General features: G+C 47.8%; 2 protein-coding genes across 2 annotated transcripts; both read left to right on the top strand.

Annotated features, from left to right (window-relative positions):
• The first annotated feature begins 2,217 nt into the window (after positions 1-2,217).
• Positions 2,218-4,225, top strand: LOC128337509 (shematrin-like protein 2). Its single transcript, XM_053278580.1, has 2 exons — positions 2,218-2,253; positions 3,448-4,225. The coding sequence occupies exon 2, from the start codon at positions 3,466-3,468 to the stop codon at positions 3,943-3,945; it is 480 nt and encodes a 159-aa protein (XP_053134555.1). The 5' UTR covers positions 2,218-2,253; positions 3,448-3,465; the 3' UTR covers positions 3,946-4,225.
• A 13,010-nt stretch (positions 4,226-17,235) lies between these two features.
• LOC128337294 (shematrin-like protein 2) lies at positions 17,236-25,892 on the top strand. The gene is made up of 2 exons (XM_053278096.1): positions 17,236-17,264; positions 25,374-25,892. Exon 2 carries the CDS (start codon positions 25,392-25,394, stop codon positions 25,890-25,892), a length of 501 nt encoding a protein of 166 aa, XP_053134071.1. The 5' UTR covers positions 17,236-17,264; positions 25,374-25,391.
• Positions 25,893-26,571: the final 679 nt, after the last annotated feature.

Below are 26,571 nucleotides of genomic sequence, written 5' to 3'. Positions count from 1 at the left end.
GAGCTGAATTTAGAGGGTTTGTTTTAGGCAAAACACCTCTATTTCTTTCAAGAGAAGCTACGCCACACACATTCATTTTGGTCCCTTCAAAACCATTTTGAGTTCTTTGAGGAAAACCTCAAAGGGTTTGCTGGAAACGTTGGGATAAATGTTTGGGTTGAGTCCCTCTACAGCCCATCAGAGGGTCCCTCCCAGTGGTTGTTGCTCATGGTTTTCTTCGGTTTCTTTTGGATTCTTTTTTGGATTGTAAGCCTGTTTGGGACAGGAAACCATCATCCGGGCATCTTGGGACTCCCCTTCGCCAACAGGGCCAAAAAGACACCTGTTAAAGGAGCAGAGGAGCTGTCCCTCTTCAGCCTAGCAGTAATATCCCCTTTTCAAAATGGCAACTCTCTTGTACTGAGCAGGGGGAGAGCAACTGTCCCTTTTCAGCCTAGCATGATATCCCTTTTCAAAATGGCAGCTCTCTTGTTCTGAGCAGGGGGAGAGAAACTGTCCCCCTTCAGTCAAATAAAGCCTCCTTCCCACTGGCTGTTGCTGGTTGTATCCCTGGGGTTACTTTCTAGACAGTGTGCCCCATGCCCTGGGGGCTCTGCTTTTGCTCTGGGAACCACATTGGGAACTCTTTGGGTTCCAAAGCAGAGTGAGGAGATGGGACATCAATGATATATGACCTTTACCCCTCAGGCAAAGGTCAGGGATTCCTGCTAGCTCGGTTAAGGGGTGCCTTTTCAAAATGGCGGCTCTCTTGTACTGCACAGGGGGAGAGCAAGAGTCCTTACCCAGCCCTGGACATCATCCCACCAGTGGCTGTCGCTGCTATTTCCCTTGTGTCTCTTTTTAAGATTGTCAGCCCCTTGCGGATAGGAAACCTTCTTCAGGTCCTCTTGCGGCATGTCGTTTGGAGAGTTACTTAAACTTCCTTCAGATGTTATCCAAAAGCCCCACTGGAGCCAAAAGCCCCACAGCAGAATGAAGGGGGAGGGGGTCCCACCCCTGCTACATCGATCATCCACACGCCATGCCACTCATGGTTATGAAAGGGCTTGCCAGAAAAGGGAAGCGATTATGTGATTATAGGCACTGCTGTGATGGTGAGGTTGGATCGATCCACCCTCACATTCATGGATGTGCCCACCATCACGGGTAGGGCTCTGCGCTCTTCAGACAAGCCCCACTGTAAGCGTGAGCAGGAAGGCATGCAGGTGAGTAATATGGCAGGGCGGGACTTCCTCCCTCCTTCCTCCTCACTGTACAACGGGGATTTTTACAACATCCAACGCTGCCTTGGTTGAGAGCCCTTTGGGAGAGGGATCCATCTTCTCCCTCTTCTCCCTATGGAAACCACTTCAAGAACTTTGGTTGGTTGAAAGTGGCCTGTGAATATTCCAGATAATGCACAAATATAAACTGAAATCTGTGGAACTCTCTGCCATGGGATGTAGAGATAGTTGCCAGCTTTGATGGCTTTAAGGCAGGATTTGGCAAATTCACGGGGGACAAGCTTATTGAAGGCTACTTGTCTTCAAGCCCAGAGGCTACATCCAGGCTCAGAGGCAGGAGGCCTCCAAGTATGGGAGGCCAGAAGGAGAGGAGGAAGGCCTTCATCTCCTGGTTGTGTGGCTTGTCAAGGTATCTGGTGGGCCACTGTGTGAAACTGGGAGATGGGCCTTAGGTCAGATCTTTGTATGTTCTTATGATCCTAAATGGAATCTGGGGCATGAAACAGGGCAGGTATTTCACTGGAACTCACTGAAACTGACTAAATTAGTGAACGTACATCCCAAGGAAATTAAGGTGTCCTTTTGAGTAACTCCTGAATAGTACCATTGAGTTACCTAGTCTGGATGCAAACCCCTGTGATCAGCCATTTTTGAGAAGAATGAAGAGGGCCCCAACTCCTCTTGATTTCAGTGCCACAGAAGAAGGAAACAAGGAAATGCATTTTTGCTGAGGAATGCAAAGGAGAAGATCAAAGTGTCAGAAATGTGCCAGCCACAATGTGCAGGTCTGTCAAAATGCTAACATTTTACCTCTCCTTTGAGAGTCATTAAAGTAATTTGGGGGCATGATGCAGTTCCCAAATGGCTCTGGGCTGCTTGCTAATTAAAACCACGGGCACAAAGTGGTGTCTCCAAGCTGACGGGGCCAGCATGGGACACCGAGAAAATGGTATAAAAGGCCTCCCCATCCTGAGATCTTCCATCAGCTTCACCTGATCTGCTCTCCTTCTCTTGTTCTCTACTCCTGTAGGTAAGTCAAGAGGCACTTTGAACAGACCTGTCAAAGAGCGGGCCCTCCTATGAGGCATGTGGAATCAGGCCTCTTTGGGTGGCAGATTTGGAGGGGTGGCATGACAGCCACTCAGCCTCCCCTCCTGCCATGGACGGCCTCAGAGGAAGGAAGGAGAAATGGGACATCACTGCTTTTCTTTTTCCTTTCCTAACAGAGAAGGAAGAAAAGGGGAGATGTTTGACAGAAGGCAGGAGATTTGATATTAGGGGGGAAAGAGAGAAAGGAAAAGAAAAGGGTTAGGGTTAGGGTGCTGTGCTTCATAGAGCAAAACACCATGGACTGGGACAGATTGGTTGAAATCCCAGTGACATGAGCATTTTGCAGGTGGTTAGATGTTGTAGCAGGCACTCTAAAATGTGCTCTGTTGATGCAAGATTTCTTTGTATAAGAATCTGTGCCTGAGTCGTATTTGAACGGCAGACGTCCCTGGTCTCTGAGGGAGAGAGTTCTGATCATGGACTCTGGCTGCCTCGAGATCAAACCTGGCAAGCGTTGTTCTGTGCACACATTTGGAAATGTGTGGAAAAGCACACCTGCTGACAGATCACCAGAGATGTCTCCTTAGCAAGGGATCAGACAGTCTGTGCAGCAGCAGGGTGAAGCCCACAAGGCAGAAGAGATGACGAGAGGGCAGTCTGTCTCTCAGATGCATAGATATATTCACAACATAACGTGAAAGATAAAACAATGAAAATCTAGGTTTACTGTCCAGTTGTGAGGCAGCCATCTTTATTTATGTACTATTATTTTTCTATATGAAAAATTTGTTGAAAAGCAGGTTTTTTTTGTTATTTATTATTATTTATTTATTCACACAGTCAGACAGGTTTCATTGACTGGTTCATTTTATCTAGACATCGAGTCTTTCCCAAGGACCTGGGATGGCTGAATTTTATTGTCAGTTGTTATAGATATCGTCGCAGAATATAGGCTTTTCCCAGTAAAGCTGCTTTTTGTAATTGCCTGATGGTGATTTTTGTGGCCCCTATGGTGTTGTTGTTGTTGTTGTTGTTTTTATTATACTTGAGTTATTGATGGAAATAGGTGACTTGAAGGACAGTAGGAAATTACAGCCAATGATTTTGATTGCCAGAATATCTCCTGCACTCCTGATAGTACAAAGTTCACTGTACTGAGGCTATTATCTTTCAGCTTTACCTCCAGCAGATAATGGCCAACTGTGGACCAGCCTGTACCGTCCCCTCCTGCGCTTCCAGCCCTGTTGTTGGCTTTGGGTCAGCAGGCTCCAGTGGTCTTGGATACGGCGGTCTCGGCTACGGCTATGGAGGTCTTGGCTATGGAGGTCTGGGCTATGGCTACGGAGCCGTCGAAAATTCTGGCAATCTGGGCACCCTGGCCGGAGTCTACCCTTCTTGCATCAACCAGCTCCCCCCAGCAGAGGTCGTGGTCCAGCCTCCCGCCTCCGTGGTGACCATCCCAGGAGCCATCCTGTCCGCTAGCTGCGAGCCCGTCTCCGTGGGAGGCATGACTCCCTGTGCCATTGCGGGTTCCGGGATTGTAGGAGCCGGTCTCTATGGCAGCCTGGGTTCTGGCTTCGGTAAAGGAGCCCTTGGAAGGGGGGGTGGATATTTTGGAAGGGGGGCTCTCCTGGGGCGCTGTGGGAGCGTCTGTGGGAACATCTGCGTATAAACCTCTTAATGCTGAAAAGAAGATCCCCATGAAAGCAGAAATGACCAGGAACGGACAGCCACCATCGAGTTTTGTGACGGAGCATCTATACCCGGAGTGAGAAGAGCTGTGAGGTTCCGGGACCATCATCCCAGCCTCCAGCTCCTCTAATAACGTCCGCTACCACTTTCTTGCCCCCCTTTCCGCTTTGTTTCCTGAATGTCTCCTTTCCAAGATGGAGCCCACTCTCTTCTTGAGCTTGCCTGTATCATTTTCACAACCTTCATCTCCTACAATTGTTCCCTCCACTCCTTTTCAATAAAATCCATGCTGCACTCTAACACGACTCTCTTGGTCTGCTTGAAACCCCACGGCCCAATTTATGACCGTGTGGTGGGGGCTGTCTCCAGATCTCAGGGAGGGCTTTGGACTGAGAACGCAGAACCACAGGTGGGAGGGCTCAGAGGCAAGTGTGGAGAGGAAGGGCACACAAGCTGAGGAGAGGACTTCTCCACCTCTATTCACTATCCCACTTCCAGGTGGGGAAAATGGGGACTCATTGCAACAATGTGCATTGGGGGTTAAGTGGGGCAGAAGATGAGGCTTGATGGATAACAGCACATTTCCAAATAGAAATTGAGTGAAATGTAGGAGGAGCTGAACATATATGAAGAATGCAGGGTCTGAAGCAGCAAGTTAGGTGACTGGTGTGCAAGTGGAGGAGAATGTGTCTTGAATGTGACAGGACACAGCATAGAGCCCATTTGAAGGTTTATGCGGAGGCAGTGTGTGCGGCAAAACCCCAATTCTGGTCTGCCCGCATTGCTTCTGGGGGTTTGTTTCCAACAGAGCTGTCCTGGGTTGTGAGGAGTCTGATTCAGGCTCCTTCCCATTCGAACCAACCCTCAGAGACTTTGTTCTGCTGTGATGCTTTTAATGAGTTCTTTGTGGACAAACTGAGACTCAGAGAGAAGATGGAGATATTGTTTTGGGGGGTTAATCTGTCGGGGTGAATGATGTCCATCCTATTCCTAATGGGGCGGCATCCCCCCTAAAGGGCCAGGTTTGCAAGCTGGAGGTGCTCATCGGTCCAGATCATAAAGCCTCAGTAGCTTCTTGGAGCACTTCTATCTGCTTTGGCTGATGCACTGCCTGAGACATTACATGGATGAAGACAGGAACAGAGGAAGCTGTCTTATACTGAGTCCCGCCACTGGTCCATTTAACACAGTATTACCCATAATAGTTTCAGGCAGGAGACTATCCCGGACCTACCTAAAGATGTTCCCAGGGATTGAACCTGCAGACTTCTGCATGGAGGCATGCAAATGTTCTTCCACTGAGCTAAGGTGCCATCCCCTAAGGGAAATATCGTACCCTGCTCAAATATAGTCACTCATCCAAGTGCAAAACAAAGCAAATGTTGATTAGCAAAGTGGACAATTTATGTTTGCTAGCATATGTTAAGCTCTCCTCTCAAAAGATAGTTTAGCGAGATACCCATGCTCTGGTAAACTTCTGTTTAGATCATTGCAGTGCATTGTATGTGGTGCTCCCTTTGAAAATGGCCAAATAATGCCAGTCTCTAACCCTAACGCTAACCCTAACCATAACCCTGACCCTGACCCTGACCCTGACTCTGACCCTAACCTGATATGAACCGTAACCCTAACCCTAACCCTAACCCTAACCCTAACCCTGATACTGACCTTGAAGCTGATTCTGACCCTGACCCTGACCCTGACCCTGACCCTGACCCTGACCCTGACCCTAACACTAACACTAACACTAACACTAACACTAACACTAACACTAACACTAACACTAACTGCTACACTGGCTCCCAGACTTTTTAATAGTATCCTGGAGGGAGAAGCTGGGACCAAATTGAGCCACTAGCCTCCCTCAACCAGGTTTCTGTAACAGACACCAGATTGTATCCCTCATCCATTATCAGATCATAAATAATTTCTGTTTTATTTTGGACTGGACTGGCATTGCAAAAGAACAAGGTGAGATTCTGTGGGCAGTTGGCACTGCTCCCCAAGTTCAAAGAACTGACAAGGCAGCTGGAAGGGGAAACTGTTATTAAGTTTCTGTTTCCGCTTCCCCTCTACTAAACTATCTCTGCCCCACCACCACTGAAATAGCCGCCACAGTTGGGGAGCCATAACCCCACCTCTCCATCCCCCTAATGGGAGGAGAGCTGATCTTGTGGTAGCAAGCATGACTTGTCCCATTAGCTGAGCAGGATCTCCTCTGCTTGCATTTGAATGGGAGACCATATCTGAGCACTTTTAAGAAATTCCCTTCGGGATGGAGCCGCTCTGGGAAGAGCAGAAGGTTCCAAGAACATCCGAATGTTGGCATGCAGAAAGTCCCAGATTCAAGCTCTGGCATCTCCAAGTAGGGCTGGGAAAGTTTCTTGTCTCTAATCTTGGAGTGCTGCTGCAAATCAGTGTAGACAATACTGAGTTAGATGGACCAATGGTTTTCCACAGTGGCCAATACTCAGGGGTGATATAGTCCTGTTGCATCATGTGTGGGTCTCTGCCACCACTCCCCATGCCAATTAACAGCTCATGACCCTTCAGGGGTATCAATTTAACAGCTTTTATAAGGGCATAACCCAGTGCAACTCTTGGTATTATCTCCTGTTGGGCCCTCCTAGTAGTCAAGCAAGCTTTCATGGGGTTTGGGGCTATAGCTCAGTGGAAGAGTGTCTGCTTTGCATGCTGGGAATTCCAGGTTCAGTCCCTGGCAGCATCTCTAGGTAGGGTTAGGAGAGACTCCTGCCTGCAAAAGCTGCTGCCAGCCAGTGCTGACAATACTGAACTTGATGACCAAGGGTCTGACTCAGTTTGAGGCAGCTTCCTATGTGCCTGTGTTCTAGGACCATAAGGAGTTGCCTTAGACCAAGTCAGACCATGGGTCCATCTAGCTCAGTATTGTCTACGTAGATGGGCAGCATCTTCTCCAAGGTCACAGGCAAAAGTATCTTGCAGGCCTAACTAGAGATGGCACAGAGGGACCTTGAGATTGTCTGCCTGCAAGCATGGAGGTGTTCTTCCCAGAGCGGCCCCATCTCCTAAGGGGAATGTCTTATGTGTAGTCTCCCATTCAAATGCAAACCAATACTAGTCTAGTAGGGACACGTTTTCTTATACCGCCAATTTTATAATCAGTGTTCTTATAGATCGATGACTCCCTTGTCATTGAATCTTCCCGGTCGAGAAGATTAATTTCATGCCAAGCTCTAGTTATTCAATATTAAGCCTGCTTTCCCTCACAATGCAGGCAATGGGTTAAAACCCATCAGCAATTAACAGTAGCTAGCCAATCAATTAAGATTCAGAAGCAGATTAGGAAAATTCGGGTACAAATGGAATCCGGGGCGATTTGGGTGGTCAGATTCAGACCCCAAACAAATCAGGGGTGATTCCAAATTGAAATGAAAAAAATTGATTCGTGCACATCCCTAGTTAACAGTAGCTAGCCAGTAGATAAGGCTACAGATAGGGAAACCATGGGCAGCCAGGAAAGGAAACAAATGGATCAGAGAACAAATCCATCCAGAATTTTCACTCTAGGCACAAATGACCAGGCTCAAACGATCATACTTGGGTCACATTATGCAAAGACCCAGCCCCATCGAGAAGTCCATCATGATGGGGAACATTGGAGGAAAGAGAAGAAGAGGACGATCAGCAGACAGGTGGATGGACTCGTCAATGAGGACAACAGTGAATGAACCACTGAGAGACCTTCAAGGCCAAGTGGAAGACAGATTATCCTAGAGAGAATCTCTCGATGTGGTCGCTAAGTGTCGACACCAACTTGACAGCAATCCATCCATCCATCCATCCATCCGAGAAACCTTATGGTGCGGGAAGTTGTGTTTTCTAGGATATTGTAAGATTGTTCTGTAGCTAATCTATCTGATTGTAATGAACTGCTTGCTTAAGTAGAGCAGGGAGGAAATCTCGGGTGTTTGAGGGAGGAAGGCTATAGTCTAAAGCTCTGTATGCAAGAGATGGGGAGATAGTAACCCTGCTTCTATACTGTTGCATTGTGTGTAATTATTAGCCACTATTTGTGCATATCAGTTATATTTGTTATTCTGATTTTTATCTCTTGGTTGGCCAATGGCTGTAATAAAAACTGATAGTAATACTGAGATAGTAACCCCTTGAGTCTTTCTCTATGCCAAAGGTTCTCAAATTGGGGCTCCCCAATGTTGCTGGACTACAAATCTCATCATCCTCAGTCACAAAGGGGATGATTGATGTCGTAGCCCAAAAGGAGCCGGCACCCAAGCTGGGAGGAGCGGAGAGCTGGTCCGGTGGTAGCAAGTATGACTGGGCCCCTTAGATCAGCAGGGTCCACCCTGGTTGCATATGAAAGGGAGACTAGAAGTGTGAGCACTGTAAGAGATTCCCCCCTTAGGGGATGGAGCCGCTCTGGGAAGAGTATCTAGGTTCCAAGTTCCCTCCCTGGCAGCATCTCCAAGATAGGGCTGAGAGAGATTCCTGCCTGCAACCTTGGAGAGGCCGCTGCCAGTCTGTGAAGACAATACAGAGCTAAATTGACCAATAGTCCGACTCAGTATATGGCAGCTTCCTATGTTCCTAATAAGCTAAGCCACATCCCTCAGTTCACATGTGATCTTAGCCAAAATGCCAAGAAGTGGTGAGGACTCCTGTGTTGTTTAGCTATGGGAGATACATCAACAGCAATCACTCATTCCTGATGCTTAGAGGATGGGGCTGTAGCTCAGGGTTGGAGCATCTGCTTTGCATTCAGGAGTTCAGGCTCTGTCCCAGGAGGCATCTCCAGGTAGGGCCAGGAAAGACTCCTGCCTGAAACCTTGACAAGCTGCTGCCAGTCAGAGCAGATAATACTGAGCGAGGTGGACCAGGGTCCTGACTCAGCATCAAGCAACTTTCTGTGTTCCTAGGATCTTTCACCCCACCAGGCCTCTGGACCTGGCCTCTGGACTTGGCCCTAACCATTTTACTGCTGTACAACATACAGGAACGTGAAGAAACCAAATTCATAGACACTGGAGTTGAGATGCAGAAAATGCTTTAATAGGCATGAAAAACAGCAGTACACTTGACAGTAATAGCAAAAAAGAGCAGGAGTCGTGCAGAAATTGAACAGCTTCCTCATTTAGTATCTTCTAGAACAAGCAAAGAGGAAAGAAACCAAGGGCTCTCCTTCAAGTCCGAGGCCGGCAAATCTTTCCAGATTCATGTACAGACATCAAACGCAGAGGCTCTTTCCCCGAGAGAGAAGCCTACATCTTAATGGAGATGAGAGAGCGAAATTAGCACAGAGAGATGAAAATGTTGGAGGGACTCGGAGGGCGACAGGAAAATAGAGTCAAGAAAACTTGGGTCCTGAGTTTCAGACATGCTGAGAATGGGAAACTACTGTTGACGCTGGATGGGAGAGCAGACTCTTAGCATGACTGAATCTAGGGGGTTGACGTCAGTTATGGTTCTAGGTCATGGCTGCCCATTCCTGGTCATTCCTATGGTCATGTGGAAATTCTTCTTGGCTCTAATAGGTTTATATGCACACATTCCCACAGACGCTTCCACGGCGCCCCAGGAGAGACCTCTTTCCAAAATATCCACTCCTCCTTCCAAGGGTTCTATAACCATAACCCAGACCCCCATAGAGACCGGATCCTACAATCCCGGAACCACCAATGGCACAGGGAGTGATGCCTCCCACGGAGACGGGTTCGCAGCTAGCGGACAGGATGGCTCCTGGGATGGTCACCAAGAAGGGGGGAGGCTGGATCACGACCTCTGCTGGGGGGATCTGGTTGAAGGGGGAAGGGATGACTCCGGCCAGGGTGCCCAGGTTGCCAGAAGTTTCGACGGCTCCATAGCCAGAGCCCAGACCTCCATAGCCAAGGCCACCAAGGCCATAGCCATAGCCAAGACCACTAAGGCCATAGCCTTAGCCATTCCTTGCAGAGTCGAAACTGACCACTGGGGTAGAAGCACAGGATGGGACGGTGCAGGCTGGTCCGCAGTTAAAAACCATGGCTGGAAAGCTGGAGGTGAGTCTGTAAGATTGGCAGAACAGAAGGCATCAGAACTGAACTCTTACTCAAGATACTCAGTCGTGGATCTTGTTACTTTGCTCGGACCATCACAGGAGCCAAGATGCCACCAGTGAAACCTGGTGAGGTTTTCAGAATTTCATTTCACTTCATTTCCTCTGGCTTGCATGTAATAAGAGGGTTTCCCCACCTCCAAAGCCCTGTGGAATTTCCAATCTGGATTGGCCAAATTCTGGTGGCATTGTCTTCACAAGCAAGGATTCCACCCTTGCTCATATTCAGGCCTCTGACCACTACACACTCCTCTCATATATATGCACCAAGTGAAGAGCTTGGGCAGGGCTGCTCAACTTTGGCCCTCCCACTGTTTTTGGACTATAGCTCCCAGAATGCCCAACCACAGATTCTGTGCATCCAAAATGTATTCAAGCTGTAGACTTCTGAAGATCTCTCCATGGCAGAGAACCCACTTCACATGCAGAAGGTCCCAGGCAGCATCTCCAGGTAGGGCTGGGAAAGACTCCTGCCTGGAACCTGAGAGAGCCACTGCCAATCAGCTAGATGGATCAAAGGTCTGGCTCAGTAGAAGGCAGCTTCCTATGTTCTGCTTCACCAAGTTTGGTCTTCCGGGATTAAGCCCAGATATTATTCACCCCTTGAGAGCAGCCCTCTCCACCACTCCAAAAGCATGATAATAATTTCATAGCAGTGTCAACTGTCATGGCTTCCTCCAAGGAATCCTGGGAAATGTTGTTTGGATTCCATTCGAGGTCCCTAGCCCCTTCTCAGACAACAAAAATCCCTTAGGTTTCATGGGGGAGAGAGGATAACAAACTAATTTAAAGTGTGTAAGGTAGATACACCCAAAGAAGCCCAAATGTGAGGAGAATGTTTAGCTTCTCAGCCAACATCTGGACCATCCGAAGACTCAAACACCCCCAGAAATATATTGGGCGATGAATCCAAGAACCCCATAGCACAAGATGGAAATGCAAGCATCCATCTCACAAGGCTAACCGTCTCAGTAAAGTGATATTTCAGGAAGTATAAATGAAACGGCTTGAACAAGCCAAGCTTACCTGTTCCTCAAAGGAGTAGGAAGGCAAGAGAAGGCACGAGATAAGTTGATGGTTGATTGTGGAGAGACGGAGGCTTTTATACTCTGCTCACGGTGTCCTTAATGGCTGAGAGACACCCTTTTGCACTCATGATCTTAATTATCAAAATCGGCTGGTTTCATCACATCCAAGATTACTCTAATTACCCCAAAGATTTCAGAGCAAAAAACAAAATTATGCTGGCATCAGCTAATGAAGTGGAAACACCCAGATTGCCTTCCTTCTTCCCGGAATGTTCCTTAACGCTATACATTTTGGAATGCCGTCTTGGAAGTAAGCCCTACTAAATACAGATTTCCCTCTAAGTAAATATGGAATGGGTGAAGCTGTTTCCAAGGGGTGGTGGTGGTTCGCAAAAGGAATGGTTCCAGTTTTGATCATGACAAGGACCTACTATGCAGCTGTTTCCATAGCAACAGAACATAAGGCAAGGCCTTCTGGACAGTTGTTGAGGAGCACCAGTCACAGAAGGCGGTTTTCTCTTTTTTTGGTGGGCGGCCCTATTGGACTTTGTGTGGGATACAGATAAATTCCATATAAACGTTTAGCCAGTCTTCATATTTTAAAAAACCACTTCAGGCCTCTCTTTGTTTTTCCCATATAGGTTTATACATTTCAGGAGGATTCAGGTATTGGAACATTAGATTTCTGGATCCATTTGGAGGTACCCAGTTCATTAAGGGGCACCAGATTATATTTGGGTGGTGATGGCAGTAGATATTTCTTTCTTTCTAAAAACCAAAGAAAAGAAATGAAAGGTATTCTAAAAGAGAAGAAGAAAATAGGAACACAGGAAGCTGCCATTAATGGTCAGACCTGTGAACTAAGGGTGTGCATGGAACCAGCTGGTCTGATTTGGTTCGAATCGGACTGGGCCAGTACGCAAGTGGGCTGGGGTGGTGGTCTGGTCCGGGGTCGACGTTGAACATGTTTTGACGTCATGAACTGCTTTGATGTTGAACACGTTTGCACATCCCTACTGTGAACCCAGCGCCTTCTACATACAAACTAGAAGCTCTCCCACTAAACTTTGGCCCCATCCCCCCAAATGAATAGGACAGGTGCACAGGAAGCAGCCTTATACTGAGTTAAGTCATTGGTCCACCTCACTCAGTATTGTCTACACGAGGGTTGATCAGCTTCGGCCCTCCAGGTGTGCTTGGACTACAACTCCCATAAACCCCAGCCACAATGACCAATATGAAGGGATTCTGGGAGTTGAAGGCTAACGTCTAAAGGACGGTCAGAGTGGAGCAGACCTGGTCTACACTGACTGGTAGCAGCTCTCCAAGGTTTCAGGCAGGCATCTTTCCCAGTCCTACCTGGAAATGCTGAGTGCCAGGGATGGAATCTGGGGCCTCTTGCATGCAAAGCAGATGTTCTACCACTGAGCGGTGTGCTTTCAACCTGAATTGTATTGACCTGGAGATGTTGGGGATTGACCTGGAAATGCCTGCATCTAAAGTGGATGGTTTCCCACCGAGCTACGATCATTCTTCTATAAAGTATTGACGTGGAGATGTCAGGAATTGAAAATGTGACATCCTGCATAAAAAGCAGACATGCTTCCACTGAACTTTGACCCTTAAAACCCACACTGAGCTCCATCCTCATCCCTCTGCCACTATTGGTTAAAGTCTCCATCTCTTTCCTGATAAATTAAAGCTAAGTGGGCTCTATTTGGCTGGGTTTCGCTTCACCCTTGAAACAAATGCACCTCCCACCCTGTTATTAACACACTTGAGCAGATGTCTGAAGAAAATCATCTTCCTGTGTGCCTTCCAGGCCGATGTGCTAACGGAGCTTTAGTCTCATGTGACAGTCCTCGGTAGGGAAATCAAAGAGTTGCACAATATGAAGTCGGAATTTAAATTTATTTATTTTAATGAAGGAACTGTGACTGCTGCCAGATGGGAACAGCGATATCATATGGGAGGTGGTCCCCTTGGGCTTAGACAGCCACCTGGGTAAAAGATTCTAAGCTCCTCAAGGGGATACATGCAAGGTAGCTTTGATGCTCCGAGGATGTGGGTGTAATAGAGGACAGAATCCTTAATGCAGGTTGTTAGCAGAATAGCCTAATTCTTAACAGGCAGATCATGAAGTCAGCAGTGCTCAATGGTGTGAGGAGACAAGCAATTTGTGGCCAAGCTGACGCTTTGATGTTTTCCACTTCCTGCTGGGTGTCAAGCATTTGGGTTTCCTGCCTCCCAAATGGTCAACCTGCACAGAAACAAGAAATGGGCTCGGACCCCAAAGGGTGCATTATCCCATCAGGCCTTCTGTCCCAGCTTGCAGTACCTCATTCATCACTTTATTTCGCTCCAGGTGCAATTATCTGCCCCCAAAGAAAATGGGTTTCTGCGCATCTGGGCTCCTAGTCATACCCCTCAACTAAAGGAGGTGAGTATTTCCCCAATCCCCATGGTTAAAAGCAAGAGATGCTTAAAAATAAATATTAAATAATTAAAATAAATAAATAAATGAGGGGGTAAGTCTCTTCCGCTTAGTAAGGGGGAGAGCAACTGTCCCTCTTCAGCCCAGTCTGGCATCCTTGCCCTCAGTGGATATTCTTGGTGTTTCCCTTGAGTTTCTCTTCAGATTAGGAGGTCTTTGGGACAGAGCTCCATCTTCAGGTCTTCTTCTGACACCCAGTATGAGAATCCCCAGTAGGCCAGGGGGCACGTTCTTAAAATGGCATCTCTCTTCTGCTTAGCAGGGGGGGAGCTGCCAGGGATTGAACTGGGGAACTTCTGCATGCAAAGCAGATTCTCTTTCACTGATCTACAGCCCCACCCCCTCATGAGAATTTGTCTTCTACTGAAGGCTGAGCTGGATGGATCATTCTAGCTCAGCATTATCTAATCTGACTAGTAGTGTCTTCTCCAGGAGTCTTTCCCAGTCCTACCAGGAGACAGCAGGAACTGAACCTAGGACCTTCTGCATGCAAATCAGATTCTCTTTCACTGAGCTACAGCCCCATCCCCTTATGAGAATCTGTCTTTTACTGAAAGCTGAGCTAGCTGGATCATTGGTCCATCTAGCTCTGGATTTTCTATATTGATTGGTAGTGATTTCACCAAAGTTTCAGGCAGGAGTCTTTCCCAGTCATACCTGGAAATTGAAACTGGGACCTTCTGTGGGCAACAGAAGGTTGCTCTCTCATCATGGCACAGCCCCACCACCTACTCCTGACCTGAAAGAACTAGGGGCCATTAGCAAAAAGATGCCATTGACTGCTAAGCTGTCAGAGAGAATGATTGGGCTGCAATAGTGTCATTTCCCCCCTCTGGGTCTTGTTGTCTGTATAGTCATCATCCAGGGCTGCTGATGGGCTGTTTTTGGAAATCAGTGCGATCCGTTCAAGGTTGAGGGTAGGACCAGTTTCTAGCTTGTATGGTAATTAAGAGCATTACTTCTCTTAATCTGGGCTCTGATCTTTTAAAATTAGCTTGACAACAACAAAGCATCTGAACAGCAAATATTTGTACAGGGTAAAACTTCAGGGCACACAAAATGTGGTGTCTTTGAGATGCAAATAAGAGAATGAATCATCAAGCCAGAAATTCCAGAGATGAGTAAATACCTGCAGAGGAATAAACCAAATTCTCATTCTCACACTACACACACACACACACACACACACACACACGGACCCACAACAAATGTTGCAGTATATTCCTGGTGCCCTTGTGTTCCCTGAGCACGGTGAAGGTTTTAGACACCAGCCACCTTAAGTGGGGCAGCAGGGACATGCTTGAGTAACAAGCAGAAGGTTGCCGTTTGGAATCCCTGCTGCTCCTATATTGGGCAGCAGCAATATAGATAAATGCTGCAAGGCATCATCTCATACTGCGCAGGAGGAGGCAATGGTAAAACCCTCCTGTATTCTTCCAAAGAAAACCACAGGGCTTTGTGGATGCCAGGAGTCGAAATTGATTTGATGGCACACTTTACCCCCACAGAAGCAGAAGGGGTTGTGACTGTCTTAAGGGAGTCAAGTGGCCACTGTGGAAGGGAATCATGGGAATTGTCTTCCAACAATGGCAGGATGGCCAAAGTTGTGTAGCCCTGCTTTATGGGGAGCATATGAAGATCCTTTGAATCAAGCCAAAGCTCCATCTTTGAATCAAAGCCAAAGCTCCATCTTTGAATCAAAGCTCCGTTTCTTGTCTAGCATCTTCCTTTCCACAGTGGCCAATCAGATGCTTCCAGGAAGCACACCATCCAGGGCAGGAAGGCATAGCCACTTTCCCTATGGTTTCTCAACGAGCAAGAAGGTTTCCGTGAAGGTTCTGTGATAGCATTCAAATATCTTTCAACACTTGGTGGCACTTTATTTCAAAGAAACTTTGTTTATGTATTTATATATGGCTTTTGAGTGCATCTATTTGATAGGTATTTTATTTGTGATTGGGATCAGTATCCTGATAGTGACATTATTTAATGTTTATAACTGAATAAATTGTGGTATCATAGGATCCAATTTATCCATATTTCTTGATTATGAGTTTCTATTTGGGGTTTTGTTTGTTTGTTTGTTTGTTTGTTTTGTATAATCCTCAAGATAGGGACAGTCTGTTTAGGCAATAATGAGCAAGATGGATTTACTGAGCTAGATGGACCAGTCGTCTGACTCAGTATAAAGCAGCTTCCTATGTTCCTATGAAAGAAAAGGGGAAGAGGATGCATATATGAGGGGGATGCCATTTTGTGCCCTGCTTCAGGTGAACCATAGCAGTCCTTGTGGTAATGAGTAGGATCGGTTTTTTCAATTCAATTTGTACTCAAATTGAATCACCCAATTTGGCCAGCTAGTACAGAGGTTATTTGTTTTCTCCACAAACTTCCCAAAACAGATAGATTCAGGTACACATCAGTTTGCACCCGAATCGATTTGCACAGACAGCAGGCGCAGGCAGTGATTCTCTCAGCAGCAGCAAGGGGGTGGAAAAAAAATTCTCTTCTCTTTTCCTCAATCTGAAAAGCAGGAACTAAAAGCATCGAATCCACTCCAGGCAGCAGGCAGGCAAAGCCAAGCCCAGCTCCTCTGGCTCTCTCTTTCTCTCTCTCTCTTCTTCCATGAGTCCGAAAGGCAGAATGGTGGCTGCCTGCCTCCTTAAATACATTTTCAAACCCCTCCTTCAAACCCTTGTCCCTTCTTTGACTCTTCCCCTAGCCAATATGGGGTCAGTCACCCCTGGCAACACAAGATTTGAATGGAAATGAGCCAATCTGAAATCAGGGGGGGAATCGCCAGGCGGTTGTTGCACACTGTAAGTCACCAATCTGAAGCTTGGGAGGGTGGGATTTTAAAAAAGAATTACCAGACACAAAATGGAGACAGCAAGAGGGATCGCCACAAAATGGAGGTCTGAATCGACAAATCTTTCGGGTCCGAAATCTGGGTGGTGTTTTTAACCCAAATCTGGCCAGCTAGCACAGGGGCAATTTGTTTTGTCCACAAATCACCACAAACAGGTAGATTCGGGTACAAATCGTTTTGTACCCAAATCGATTCGCAGATCCCTAGAAATGAGCATGAATTGTCCTCTCTGCTGAGCAGGGTTCACCTTTTCTGCATTGGATGGATGACTAGCAGTGTTCCCTGTACCAAGGACTCCCCGATGCTGTGGACTACAACTCCCATCATTCCCAGGGGCAGTGTGCTTGGGCTGGGAATGATGGCAGCTGTAGGCCAGAACATTTGGAAATCCCGGTTACCGGGAATGCTGCAGCAAAGGTCTTGGACTGCCACTGAACATGGGGGGCATTATATGCCCTCCAGTGCTTGTTGGACTACAACAGCCATCATCCACACCACAGTGGCCAATCATCAGGAATGATGGGAGTTGTAGTCCAACAAAGAGCGGGCATGCCAAAATTGTGCAGCCTTGTGTTTGATGAATATCTAAATCATTCCAGGAAACAGTAAGAGTAAAAGAGATCATGGAGATGAAGAGGAAAAGAGGGCTGGATACACCCATGAGGTATTAAGTTGTAGCATGAGATGTTGATTATGTTCCTGGCAGGCTGCACAATAAAGTTAACTGGTGTTATGATGAATCAACAAAAATGAGAGAGCTCTCTACAGCTTCCCCTGACAAACTCTCCCTCTCGACTTCTTCTCAGAGGAGCAGCAGGTAAGACCAACAGAGCGAGACTTTTCTATGGAGGGGGAGTATAGGAATGGATACCTGTGGCAGATAAATGAAACCTCCTGCCACAGGGGTAGTCTACCTCTGAGCAGAAGTTGCTGTGTAGGGAATGGGCAAATAGCAAGGGATCGCTACTGTCTTCAACACCCTTCTTGTGGGTTTCCTGAAGGTTGGCTATTCTGGGAAACAGAATACTTGCCAAGGGAACCTTAGCTTTCTTCCGAAACTGTCAAGAACACCACTCAGAATGTAATACTTCCTTTTTGCTCTGTGATACCTACAAGTCACAATAATGCAATATTGTGTTTCAGATTCATCTCCACCTCTCCACCATGACTCTACACACACACACACACACACACACACACACACACACACACACACACTCACTCTTTCTGCAATCACTTTTGTAGAAATGTGGTTCTGAGAATAAATTTCATGATAATGTGTTGTGGCTTACTAGAATGAGTTCCATACTGGGGAGTGGGTGCCACCTGCCTTTTTAACAAAACCAGCTCTCTCTGGGGGAGAGAAAAAGGATACAGACCTTCACAGGGTAAGCAGCAGAGACAGGAGAAGTTAGTGACCATTCACAGTGAGGAGAGGGGAAACAAAGCAAGCAGCCAGTAAAGTGTTACAGCTTCCAAAGATAACCATCTCTTGGCTAGGCAGGTTGCTGGCGGACAGCCCAGACCAAGGGGGTGATGTTTCATCAGTGGGACCATTGGTTAGAAGGTGGTCTCCTTATAGCTGGGGATCTCTTGGGAGTGCTTGGAATGAGACACCCATTTGCACTGGGAGAAGATGACACTATTGTTGCTAGCTGATATCTTCTCTTCCCCAGAAAGTCCCAGGTCCCCTTTGGAGTTGTATTGGAGGCAGACATGCAACGGGCAAAGATTTTAGACTTCCAACAGTCCACAGGTGAAATGAGACGTCCCCCACTGGTCAAATAACACTGATGATTATGGACATTTCACTGTGGTTCCACCAGTGGGGTAGCAGTATGGTGTTCTGTTGCATCATGTGTGGGTCTCTGCCACCACTCCCCACTCCCCACCTCCCACCACAGCCATGCCAAATAACAGCTCATGACCCTTCAGGGGTATCAATTTAATCGGCTTTTATAAGGGCATAACCCAGTGCAACTCTTGGTACTATCTCCCGTTGGGCCCTCCTAGCAGTCAAGCAGGCTTTCATGGGGTGTGGAGCCATAGCTCAGTGGAAGAGCATCTGCTTTGCATGCTGGGAATTCCAGGTTCAGTCCCTGGCAGCATCTCTAGGTAGGGTTAGGAGAGACTCCTGCCTGCAATTTGTTTTGCTGTTTGTGTCTGGATCTATATTGTTTAGCATTGTAATTCTGTTTTAATTAATTTAAAAACTGCCCTGACCTGAGGATTTGAGTGAACTCAGTCTTCTGAGGAACAGGAACAGTAGCCAGTTTGGGCTAACGCGAGAGCTTCTGCTTAATTAAAACCCACGGATCCAGGCTATTTGCTGCCGTAAGAAGGAACAAAGTCAAGAAAAGGTGGTTTCCCGCATCAGCATTCATTTTGAAGTGGTTTTGTTCATCTTCTCCCTGGAGTTTAGAGATGCCGCCTTCTGCTTATAAACCTGTCGTCTTGTCACCTGAGACTGAGTGCCTCTGAACATGTGCAGAGTTGTTTCCCTGCAAAGGGAAATAAACCTTAAAGAAAACCTCTTATGGGTGAAGTTGTTGCTGGGCATGTGCAGAAATATTTTTCACTTTGTTTACTGCAGACAGAGGAGTTCTGATGCAGGGGGACTCCCTCCCTCCCTCCCTCCCTGTGACCAGTATAATCTGGAATTCTGCCACCTAAAGATCTTTACAGGGGCATTCTGTGGGAAGGGGGCAAGCTAGCTGCTACCCCATCTTTTGCCCCATTTAACCCCCAACACACATTCACCCCTCCCCACACACACACACGTGGGGTGGACACATCACCCCAATGAGTCTCCATTTCTCCACCTGGAAGTGGGATAGTGAATAGAGGTGAAGAAGTCCTCTCCTCAGCTTGTGTGCCCTTCCTCTCCACACTTGCCTCTGAGCCCTCCCACCTGTGGTTCTGTGTTCTCAGTCCAAAGCCCTCCCTGAGATCTGGAGACAGCCCCCACCACACGCTCATAGATTGGGCCGGGGGGGTTCAAGCAGACCAAGAGAGTCGTGTTAGAGTGCAGCATGGATTTTATTGAAAAGGAGTGGAGGGAACAATTGTAGGAGATGACGGTTGTGAAAATGATACAGGCAAGCTCAAGAAGAGAGTGGGGCTCCGTCTTGGAAAGGAGACATTCAGGAAACAAAGCGGAAAGGGGGGCAAGAGAGGGGTAGCGGACGTTAATACAGGAGCTGGAGGCTGGGAGGATGGTCCCGGAACCTCATGGCTCTTCTCACTCCGGGTCTAGATGCTCCGTCACAGAACTCGATGGTGGCTGTCCGTTCCTGGTCATTTCTGCTTTCATTGGGATCTTCTTTTCAGCATTAAGAGGTTTATATGCAGATGTTCCCACAGGCGCTCCCACGGCGCCCCAGGAAAGCCCCCCTTCTAAAATATCCACCCCCACTTCCAAGGACTCCATTACCGAAGCCAGAATCCAGGCCGCCATAGAGACCGGATCCTACAATCCCGGAACCCCCAATGGCACAGGGAGTCATGCCTCCCACGGAGACGGGCTCGCAGCTAGCGGACAGGATGGCTCCTGGGATGGTCACCACGGAGGCGGGAGGCTGGACCACGACCTCTGCTGGGGGGAGCTGGTTGATGCAAGAAGGGTAGACTCCGGTCAGGGTGCCCAGGTTGCTAGAAGTTTCGACGGCTCCATAGCCAGAGCCCAGACCTCCGTAGCCAAGGCCAGAGCCAGAGCCAAGACCACCAAGGCCATAGCCAGAGCCAATAACACTAAGGCGAGAGCCAGAGCCAAAAACACTAAAGCCAGAGCCAGAGCCAAGACCACCAAGGCCATAGCCTAAGCCATTCCCTGCAGAGCCGAAACCGACCACTGGGGTAGAAGCACAGGATGGGACGGTGCAGGCTGATCCGCAGTTAACCATGGCTGGTAAGATGGAGGTGAGTCTGGAAAATTGGCAGAACAGAAGGCATCAGAAATGAACTCTTATTCCCTACCTCAGTCGTGGATCTTGTTACTGTGCTCGGACCATCGCAGGAGCCAAGATGCCACCAGTTAAACCTGGTGAGGTTTTCAGAATTTCATTTCATTTCATTTCCTCTGGCTTGCATGTATTAATAAGGTTTTCCCACCTCCAAAGCCCTGTGGAATTTCAAAGCTAGATTGGCCAAATTCTGGTGGCATTGTCTTCACAAGCAAGGATTCCACCCTTGCTCATATTCAGGCCTCTGACCACTACACACTCCTCTCATATATATCCACCAAGTGAAGAGCTTGGGCAGGGCTGCTCAACTTTGGCCCTCCCACTGTTTTTGGAATATAGCTCCCAGAATGCCCAACCACAGTGGTCTACAGCCAGGAATTATGGGAGTTGTAGGGCAACATCTGCAGGAGGACCCAAGTTGAGCAGCCCTGAGCAAGAGGATGGGGCTGTAGATCAGTGGTGTAACAGCTGCTTTGCATGCAGAACGCTTCCATCCCTGGCAGCACCACCGGGTGAGGCTGAGAAAATACCCACCTGAAACCTATGAGAACCGGTGCCAGCCAATGTAAACTTCATGGCAGAGCATTTGCTTTGCATGCAGAAGGTTCTCTGGAAGCATCTGCAGGTGGGTCTGGGAAAGACCCATGCCAGAAACCTTGGAGAGCTGCTGCCAGTCTAACTCAGTCCTCAGTCCTGAGCTGGAATGACCAATGGTCTGGCTCAATATAAGGCAGTGTCCATTATTCTTCTGAGAAGAAACACAAGAGAACTGCTGGATCAGACTAAAACCCATCCAGTTCAGCCTCCTGTTTCCAGCCGTGGTCCAGCAAGGTGGCGTTGAGAAGTCCACAAGTCAGGCACGGAGGAAATAGCCCCTTCCCGGTTTTGCTCCACAATGCCTGGCATTCAGTGGCAAAGTAATCCTAGCCTAGCTGTCAACCACTCCATTTTCTGAAGAACAGAAGACTCAAGGTGGAAGATCCACCAAGCTCTGTCTCAACGAGACTCTATCCAAACACCACCAAGAAAACGGACTTACCGGCTTCTCTGAGAAGATGCAGTGAAGACAGGAGAGTCGAATGAAGCTGATGGAAGGACAGAGGGAAGGTGGAGCTTTTATACAGTTCCCCCGCCTCTCTTGTGGTTCGGATGCTCCATCATTCTAGCTAACCTTAGACTTGGCTGTTGACAAGTTTCCTTTCATGTCCCAAAATTACTGTGCATCTGCATAGCTGTGGTGATGAATTAAGTTGTCTAAATGCAATGCTAATCATCCAGCACCTCTCCACACATTTATTTTTTCTATCTCTCGCTTCTTTTTAAATCTGCTGACTTGAACTCACTTCAGTTTATTTGATGTTGAGAAATAGGGATTGGGAATCCCCAGAGGGCGGGAATGAAAATCTTTGATGTTCTTGCATCAGCAGCTCAGGGCAGTTTAGGATATCTTTTGTCTTCTTGCTGGGACTGGACAGGTCAGAGATAATGCTGAGGTTGGAACTGAACTGGTTCTGAGGTAAAATTCAGAAGAGAATTTCAGGCAAGAAGAAGCTGAATTGTCAAAAAGGAGGATTTCAGGGTCCTTACTGAGGATAACCCTTGGAGAATTATCTCACACATTTCCTCCAAATTTTCGCTGCCTACAGGCTGGGAAAAGATGAGCTGAATTTAGAGGGTTTGTTTTAGGCAAAACACCTCTACTTCTTTCAAGAGAAGCTACGCCACACACATTCATTTTGGTCCCTTCAAAACCATTTTGAGTTCTTTGAGGAAAACCTCAAAGGGTTTGCTGGAAACGTTGGGATAAATGTTTGGGTTGAGTCCCTCTACAGCCCATCAGAGGGTCCCTCCCAGTGGTTGTTGCTCATGGTTTTTTTCGGTTTCTTTTGGATTCTTTTTTGGATTGTAAGCCTGTTTGGGACAGGAAACCATCATCCGGGCATCTTGGGACTCCCCTTCGCCAACAGGGCCAAAAAGACACCTGTTAAAGGAGCAGAGGAGCTGTCCCTCTTCAGCCTAGCAGTAATATCCCCTTTTCAAAATGGCAACTCTCTTGTACTGAGCAGGGGGAGAGCAACTGTCCCTTTTCAGCCTAGCATGATATCCCTTTTCAAAATGGCAGCTCTCTTGTTCTGAGCAGGGGGAGAGCAACTGTCCCTCTTCAGCCCACCATGATATTCCTTTTCAAAATGGCGGCTCTCTTGTACTGAGCAGAGGGAGAGAAACTGTCCCCCTTCAGTCAAATAAAGCCTCCTTCCCACTGGCTGTTGCTGGTTGTATCCCTGGGGTTACTTTCTAGACTGTGTGCCCCATGCCCTGGGGGCTCTGCTTTTGCTCTGGGAACCACATTGGGAACTCTTTGGGTTCCAAAGCAGAGTGAGGAGATGGGACATCAATGATATATGACCTTTACCCCTCAGGCAAAGGTCAGGGATTCCTGCTAGCTCGGTTAAGGGGTGCCTTTTCAAAATGGCGGCTCTCTTGTACTGCACAGGGGGAGAGCAAGAGTCCTTACCCAGCCCTGGACATCATCCCACCAGTGGCTGTCGCTGCTATTTCCCTTGTGTCTCTTTTTAAGATAGTCATCCCCTTGCGGATAGGAAACCTTCTTCAGGTCCTCTTGCGGCACGTCGTTTGGAGAGTTACTTAAACTTCCTTCAGATGTTATCCAAAAGCCCCACTGGAGCCAAAAGCCCCACAGCAGAATGAAGGGGGAGGGGGTCCCACCCCTGCTACATCGATCATCCACACGCCACGCCACTCATGGTTATGAAAGGGCTTGCCAGAAAAGGGAAGCGATTATGTGATTATAGGCACTGCTGTGATGGTGAGGTTGGATCGATCCACCCTCACATTCATGGATGTGCCCACCATCACGGGTAGGGCTCTGCGCTCTTCAGACAAGCCCCACTGTAAGCGTGAGCAGGAAGGCATGCAGGTGAGTAATATGGCAGGGCGGGACTTCCTCCCTCCTTCCTCCTCACTGTACAACGGGGATTTTTACAACATCCAACGCTGCCTTGGTTGAGAGCCCTTTGGGAGAGGGATCCATCTTCTCCCTCTTCTCCCTATGGAAACCACTTCAAGAACTTTGGTTGGTTGAAAGTGGCCTGTGAATATTCCAGATAATGCACAAATATAAACTGAAATCTGTGGAACTCTCTGCCATGGGATGTAGAGATAGTTGCCAGCTTTGATGGCTTTAAGGCAGGATTTGGCAAATTCACGGGGGACAAGCTTATTGAAGGCTACTTGTCTTCAAGCCCAGAGGCTACATCCAGGCTCAGAGGCAGAAGGCCTCCAAGTATGGGAGGCCAGAAGGAGAGGAGGAAGGCCTTCATCTCCTGGTTGTGTGGCTTGTCAAGGTATCTGGTGGGCCACTGTGTGAAACTGGGAGATGGGCCTTAGGTCAGATCTTTGTATGTTCTTATGATCCTAAATGGAATCTGCGGCATGAAACAGGGCAGGTATTTCACTGGAACTCACTGAAACTGATTAATTAGTGAACGTACATCCCAAGGAAATTAAGGTGTCCTTTTGAGTAACTCCTGAATAGTACCATTGAGTTACATAGTCTGGATGCAAACCCCTGTGATCAGCCATTTTTGAGAAGAATGAAGAGGGCCCCAACTCCTCTTGATGTCAGTGCCACAGAAGAAGGAAACAAGGAAATGCATTTTTGCTGAGGAATGCAAAGGAGAAGATCAAAGTGTCAGAAATGTGCCAGCCACAATGTGCAAATCTGTCAAAATGCTAACACTTTACCTCTCCTTTGAGAGTCATTAAAGTAATTTGGGGGCATGATGCAGTTCCCAAATGGCTCTGGGCTGCTTGCTAATTAAAACCACAGGCACAAATTGGTGTCTCCAAGCTGACGGGGCCAGCATGGGACACCGAGAAAATGGTATAAAAGGCCTCCCCATCCTGAGATCTTCCATCAGCTTCACCTGATCTGCTCTCCTTCTCTTGTTCTCTACTCCTGTAGGTAAGTCAAGAGGCACTTTGAACAGACCTGTCAAAGAGCCAGCCCTCCTATGAGGCATGTGGAATCAGGAATCATATGATGTGGAATCATAGAGCAACACAACCATGGACTGGGACAGATTGGTTGAAATCCCAGTGACATGAGCATTTTGCAGGTGGTTAGATGTTGTAGCAGGCACTCTAAAATGTGCTCTGTTGATGCAAAATTTCTCTGTATAAGAATCTGTGCCTGAGTCGTATTTGAACGGCAGACGTCCCTGGTCTCTGAGGGAGAGAGTTCTGATCATGGACTCTGGCTGCCTCGAGATCAAACCTGGCAAGCGTTGTTCTGTGCACACATTTGGAAATGTGTGGAAAAGCACACCTGCTGACAGATCACCAGAGATGTCTCCTTAGCAAGGGATCAGACAGTCTGTGCAGCAGCAGGGTGAAGCCCACAAGGCAGAAGAGATGACGAGAGGGCAGTCTGTCTCTCAGATGCATAGATATATTCACAACATAACGTGAAAGATAAAACAATGAAAATCTAGGTTTACTGTCCAGTTGTGAGGCAGCCATCTTTATTTATGTACTATTATTTTTCTATATGAAAAATTTGTTGAAAAGCAGGTGTGGTTTTTTGTTATTTATTATTATTATTTATTTATTCACACAGTCAGACAGGTTTCATTGACTGGTTCATTTTATCTAGACATCGAGTCTTTCCCAAGGACCTGGGATGGCTGAATTTTATTGTCAGTTGTTATAGATATCGTCGCAGAATATAGGCTGTTCCCAGTAAAGCTGCTTTTTGTAATTGGCTGATGGTGATTTCTGTGGTCCCTATGGTGTTCTTGTTGTTATTATTATACTTGAGGTATTGATGGAAATAGGTGACTTGAAGGACAGTAGGAAATTACAGCCAATGATTTTGATTGCCAGAATATCTCCTGCACTCCTGATAGTACAAAGTTCACTGTACTGAGGCTATTATCTTTCAGCTTTACCTCCAGCAGATAATGGCCAACTGTGGACCAGCCTGTACCGTCCCCTCCTGCGCTTCCAGCCCTGTTGTTGGCTTTGGGTCAGCAGGCTCCGGTGGTCTTGGATACGGCGGTCTCGGCTACAGCTATGGAGGTCTCGGCTACGGCAATGGAGGTCTTGGCTATGGAGGTCTGGGCTATGGCTACGGAGCCGTCGAAAATTCTGGCAATCTGGGCACTCTGGCCGGAGTCTACCCTTCTTGCATCAACCAGCTCCCCCCAGCAGAGGTCGTGGTCCAGCCTCCCGCCTCCGTGGTGACCATCCCAGGAGCCATCCTGTCCGCTAGCTGCGAGCCCGTCTCCGTGGGAGGCAACACTCCCTGTGCCATTGGGGGTTCCGGGATTGTAGGAGCCGGTCTCTATGGTGGCCTGGGTTCTGGCTTCGGTAATGGAGCCCTTGGAAGGCGGGGTGGATATTTTGGAAGGGGGGCTCTCCTGGGGCGCCGTGGGACCGTCTGTGGGAACATCTGCGTATAAACCTCTTAATGCTGAAAAGAAGATCCCCATGAAAGCAGAAATGACCAGGAACGGACAGCCACCATCGAGTTCTGTGACGGAGCATCTAGACCCGGAGTGAGAAGAGCTGTGAGGTTCCAGGACCATCATCCCAGCCTCCAGCTCCTGTATTAACGTCCGCTACCCCTTTCTTGCCCCCCTTTCCGCTTTGTTTCCTGAATGTCTCCTTTCCAAGACGGAGCCCCACTCTCTTCTTGAGCTTGCCTCTATCATTTTCACAACCTTCATCTCCTACAATTGTTCCCTCCACTCCTTTTCAATAAAATCCATGCTGCACTCTAACACGAGTCTCTTGGTCTGCTTGAAACCCCCCGGCCCAATTTATGACCGTGTGGTGGGGGCTGTCTCCAGATCTCAGGGAGGGCTTTGGACTGAGAACACAGAACCACAGGTGGGAGGGCTCAGAGGCAAGTGTGGAGAGGAAGGGCACACAAGCTGAGGAGAGGACTTCTCCACCTCTATTCACTATCCCACTTCCAGGTGGGGAAAATGGGGACTCATTGCGACAATGTGCATTGGGGGTTAAGTGGGGCAGAAGATGAGGCTTGATGGATAACAGCACATTTCCAAATAGAAATTGAGTGAAATGTAGGAGGAGCTGAACATATATGAAGAATGCGGGGTCTGAAGCAGCAAGTTA

The sequence above is a fragment of the Hemicordylus capensis genome, chromosome 14, assembly GCF_027244095.1.
Source record: "Hemicordylus capensis ecotype Gifberg chromosome 14, rHemCap1.1.pri, whole genome shotgun sequence".
Classification (NCBI taxonomy): domain Eukaryota; kingdom Metazoa; phylum Chordata; class Lepidosauria; order Squamata; family Cordylidae; genus Hemicordylus; species Hemicordylus capensis.
The sequence above is the reverse complement of the archived record's forward strand: the minus strand, read 5'-3'. Positions and strand labels throughout refer to the sequence as shown.

Excerpts from the sequence above, each read along its gene's own strand:
- LOC128337509 (XM_053278580.1), top strand. The coding sequence starts at position 3,466 with ATGGCCAACTGTGGACCAGCCTGTACCGTCCCCTCCTGCGCTTCCAGC.
- LOC128337294 (XM_053278096.1), top strand. The coding sequence starts at position 25,392 with ATGGCCAACTGTGGACCAGCCTGTACCGTCCCCTCCTGCGCTTCCAGC.